Genomic DNA, 4,728 nt, shown 5'->3' on the forward strand with positions numbered 1-4,728 from the left:
TATAAGCCTCTTTGTCTTTTTCTTTATATTTATACATATGTCACTTCTTTCTTTGTTTTTTTGGGGGTTTTTTTAGAAGACGTATGAAAAAAACAATCGAATAAGATTTGTGTGCATTACATCCAATGAACTTTAAAAAAAAACATTTTGTAAGCATTGTTCAGACTTTAAAGGAAAAAATTATACATTTTGGCATGTTTTAGTGGATGTAAAATCATAAACGTTAATAACTGTTTTGTAAAAGCATGAAAATGTTTTTTCTTTTCTATTTTGAATCAAATTTTGAAAGAATTTCTGGTTCTGAAAATAACGCATCGACGCGCAGCGGAGGCGCCACAGTAGACGGAAACAAATAAAAAATAAAAATGCATTCAGGAAACCGCAAAAGATGTGAAGCTGAATATAAAATCAGAAATAAGGCAAATATATGGGTTATTTTTGTCCAAAAAGAGATCTGAACTGCTGTGAAATATAAAAGCGCAATGAGGAAACGGTGGTGCGCCAAATCACCAAAAAAGGCTCTAAACGTGTTTTCCTGAAACAAAGTAAAAAAAAATAATAATAATAAAAATAAATTTAAAAAAACGGGCGAACAACAAAACACGATATAAAAAAAGGAAACAGAACAAGTGGTGGGCAAATTAGGTTAATCTCAAATGAGAACATGCCCCAGTGGTGGCGCGGGGCCTTCATGACCCTCATCTTTACCTTCATCATCATCATCAAAGTCAAGCGTGTGGCCTACAGCCACAAATTTCACTCCATCAGACTCCGAAAAGGGCCTCGAAAGCAAAACCTTTGCTGCAATTCCCCCTCATTTCAGCAGATAGATGTCGGCGGTTGGAGGCGCTGCAGCACCTCAGGGGTTAATCAAAGTAAGCAGCCGCGTGATAAGAGCACCAACAGAAAGAGAAAACACGCTCGCTGCTGAATAATTGCCCTTTCTTAAAGGGGAGCTTTTCCCCTTTCCCAGTCATGTAAACACCAGGCCTGCAGTGACAGCTCAGCCGCAGCAGCAGCAGCAGCAGCAGCAGCGCAAATCAGAACCAGGGTGCCCTTACCTTTGTTGATAATCCATCATCACCAGCGTGGCTGCCACTCCGCTGGAGCTCCTTGTCGCTTCCCCCACACACACACGCACGAAAAACAAAAAACGAAATCTCCACTTTGCCTAAGTGACAACTTGAAAGTAATCCCTCCATCCAGGAGTGTGCTGATCCCTCATTTCCAAAAGCCACAGAGGTGCAGCTAGATGAACATGGCGCACGGTGAGTCGCGCAAGAGGCGCCATCATCCCTCCAAAAAAAAAAAAAAAAAAAAAAATAATCACACACCGAACCATAATAACAGCTTCACCTACAAGCGTGTTTCAGCTCACGGACGAACTCGGGGAAAACAAACATTTTAGAAATAAAAAAAGGTTGGGACTGTGAAACAAACTGTTATAGGTGAATGAGCGGTGCAAAAAACAGCAGCTGCATTATAACCTCATGGGGAATAAGTTCCCATTCCTGCTGGCCACATGACCGCCACGGACCAATCCCAGAGCCGGACGAGTCGTAAACTTCCACGGGAAAGTTGTAAATTTTCATAAACCGCAGAGGTTTTTTTGTGCTTTTGGACGAGGTTTCCCTTCGCCATGTTTGTTTTATTTGTGTGTGTGTGTGTGTGTGTGTGACAAAGCAGGAATGTTTGGCTTTAAAGTTGCATTAGAAAGGAAAGTGGAGATGTTAGAAGGTGTACAGGAAGCGCGCTTGATTCCGCTGCTGCTGTGTGAAAGGTTTGTTTACCTTCTTAGAGCTCTGCTTTGGACACTGCGCTCCAACAAATGCGTCACAACAATATATCAAATTTAATATTTCTCTCTCTTTTTAAAGGCAGTTTTTAAGACAGAGAGCAGCTGCAGATACATAATCAGGAACTTTGCTGTTTATTAAAACTGTTTCTTGTTTAATTTAAGCTTTAAATATATTTGCGTAATTAAGCTACATAATAATAATAATAATAAAAAAAACAAAACATATATTCACAAACACAGAATTCAGTGTTTTGGTCAAACACTGAAGAAATGTTCAACTCAATTACGTTCTGCAGAGAAAATGTAAACAAGCATTTTCCCCAAAAAATAAAAAAAAATATATAAAAAATATCACTACTGACTCATTTCTGGTACAAAGTCTGAAAGAAATCTCTCTCTTTAAAAAAATAAAATCCTTTCTCCTCTTTTTGTTATTGTTCTTTTCAGGTCTCATTTCCGTTCTGCTTTAGTCAGAGTGCATCTTTTCCGCTGGCCTGCTGGTGTTTTTCCAGCACTTAAAGAGGATTTCCGACGTTTATAGACCCAATAAAACCATAAATTCCTCGAGTGCCTCTAGTAATTAAAAGCTCCCAGGACTAAGTAGCTATTTATTTATTGAAACACAAAGTTTAAAAAAAAAAGTGTGTGGGGGGGAATGGATGCGTTAAAGGTATTCCGAATCAAAGTTGTGCATTAAATCTGTTTTTGAGAACTCCACCCCCAAAAAATAATGAGTGAAAATGAATTGATAAAAGTAGCCAAGTTTTCTCCCAGAGGCCCACGCGGCGCGGCGTTAGTGGCGCATTCAGCTTAGTAATAAATTCATAATTATGATAAAACAGACAGCGAGGCCTGCAAACATTTCTGCTGCAAATCAACCAAACAGAACATAGAAATGTTTAAAATTCACTTTTTTTTTAACTCCTCCACCAATTTTATCAGAAGTTTGTATTGCTCCAGAAATGTACAGAGCTCTACGAAATTGTTTTTGATCACCTTTTGGGTTTTATTGTTTTTATAAATTGCGGAATTTTGGATTATTTTGGACCATTTTTATCGAACCATCGATATCTTTTTTCTTTTTACTTTGTTGTTATTCTCTTATTATTATTATTATTATTATTATTATTATTATTATTATTATTATTATTATTATTAATCTCTGTGTTTTCAATTTGTAAAGCAAACAAAGAAACTTTGTTTTTAAAAAAAATATGGCCTTTAAAAACAATGTAAAGGAAAAAAAAATCCAATTCAAATACTGCAACAAAAAGAAAAAAAAAAATACAATCTGAATATGTATCTTAAATGCATTTATTCTCATAATTATCTTTTTGGAAAACTATTACATGTATTTTCTTACAATTAGATCACTCAACTATATAATCAAATTTATTAATTAGTCTGTTAAAACTGTTTCGATGGTGATTTTCAAGCATTTTTATATTGTCTTGAGTAGCAAGCAGAAAATGTGATACCAATGTGGCTGTTTATAAAGAATTACTTTTTAATCAAATGACACTTCAAGAAATTCTCTGATTTCAATAACCCAGTTTCTTTATTTAAAATGTTCTCAGATTAAATACATATCTCTTTTTCTATATAGCAGGTAACTGATTTGTTTTTCTCTTCCCTTTATCATGGCACTCAACGAGGGTTTTATCCGATATAAAACTTCATATTTGTGTGGGCCGTTTTATTAAAGGAGTGTAAACTTGAGCTTCGCAGATATAAAATCCATTACAGCATTTTTTTCATATAGGCACTGTGTATTTTACTTTCACAGTTAAATATTGCTCTGCCTTCACCACCACCCAGGTGCTTTAACAAATCCTGCACAGACCCCGCCTGGATCTCCCGGTCCTCCTTCGAGGGGCTTCGTAGGTCGGCGGCCCCGCTCCTCACAGTCTTTTATAGGGCCGGGGGACTCTCCGGGGGGAGCTGTGGTCGACTGGAGAGAAGCCAGGCCTCCGGAGCAGCGGGACGCGCGTGGAGACGATGAGGAGGCTCGGCAGGTCTACAGCGTGGTTGGACGAGTTGCCACAGTGCAGACTCTTCGTGGGGTTTATGACGGGGATCTTTCTTCTGGACTTCGAGGCGACCGTGGTGCTGTTAACTGAAGAGAGGAGGGAGGAGGACAATGAGAGGAGCGCCAAACAAAGGCTTCTCGACTGATTCACACAGTTTATAATTTATTTATTCATTTATTCACGTGGTTATGAACGAGCGTCGATGGAGTCAACGTTAAGGATTACATTTTATTCCACTTTTCTTTTTCTCCCTCCAAGACGTTTTTGATCTAAGGAGTCATTAAAAAGCTATTTCTGCTGTTTGTTTGCTTTTTCCAACCAACAGAAAAGAGAGAACGCATATATATATATATATATATTCTTCATCAGCTGCTGTTGGTCCAAAACATGTGGGCCCGGTGGTGCCGTGTCGGGACTGGACTCTACCTTGACAGGGTCCCAGGTGGGTGCCGGAGGTCCTGCGGCCCTCTCCCATCCTGCAGAGGCTCTCCACGTCTAGTTGCAGGCAGGCGTGCTCGTTCAGGCTCTTCTGTTTGGTCGTGGGACAAAAGCAAATACTTTTGAGTCGTCACGCGTCACTGGGACGGGCGCAACAAAACAATCTGAAATGTCATTTGAATTATCTCTCAAGGATTTTTTTGTTTTTATTTTATTTCGCAAATAATCTGTGTACGGCTTGAGCGTCCATGAGGTGCGGACTTGACTCCATCGTTCTGATTTTCCACGGATGTTCCCTTTAATCACAAAGCTGCAGGCCTGGTTGTTCAATTCTCTGCCATGTTTTCAGATCAAGACATCAAACTTCAAAATGAGGAATGAATATTTGAATGTTGTTAGCTTATTTGATTCAGGTTGTTCTTTGTCATGAACACTGAAAAAATGCTTTCTTTGTTCATATAT

At 38.7% G+C, this 4,728-nt stretch overlaps 2 protein-coding genes across 4 annotated transcripts in view; both read right to left on the minus strand.

The window, feature by feature from the left end:
- hoxb6b (homeobox B6b) overlaps positions 1 to 1,651 on the minus strand; it is a 4,750-nt gene extending 3,099 nt beyond the window's left edge. Inside the window, exon 1 of one of the 2 annotated variants that reach the window (XM_017310936.1) lies at positions 1,062 to 1,651. In XM_017310936.1, coding sequence (XP_017166425.1) covers positions 1,062 to 1,202 — 141 coding nt within the window. In that variant the 5' untranslated portion in view covers positions 1,203 to 1,651. Of the gene's footprint in view, positions 1 to 708; positions 1,006 to 1,061 lie in introns of those variants that run through there. The other variant, XM_017310937.1, reaches the window with a different exon arrangement.
- A 1,681-nt stretch (positions 1,652 to 3,332) lies between these two features.
- The window catches only part of ttll6 (tubulin tyrosine ligase-like family, member 6), a 15,460-nt gene continuing 14,064 nt past the window's right edge, over positions 3,333 to 4,728 (minus strand). For both annotated transcript variants that reach the window (XM_017310934.1, XM_017310935.1), the window contains 2 exons: positions 4,255 to 4,357; positions 3,333 to 3,914 (listed from right to left, as the gene is read on the minus strand). In XM_017310934.1, the coding sequence (XP_017166423.1) occupies positions 3,700 to 3,914; positions 4,255 to 4,357 (318 nt within the window). In that variant the 3' untranslated portion in view covers positions 3,333 to 3,699. The remainder of the gene's footprint in view (positions 3,915 to 4,254; positions 4,358 to 4,728) is intronic.

The sequence above is a fragment of the Poecilia reticulata genome, linkage group LG19 (genome assembly GCF_000633615.1).
Source record: "Poecilia reticulata strain Guanapo linkage group LG19, Guppy_female_1.0+MT, whole genome shotgun sequence".
In the NCBI taxonomy this organism is placed as follows: Eukaryota; Metazoa; Chordata; class Actinopteri; order Cyprinodontiformes; family Poeciliidae; genus Poecilia; species Poecilia reticulata.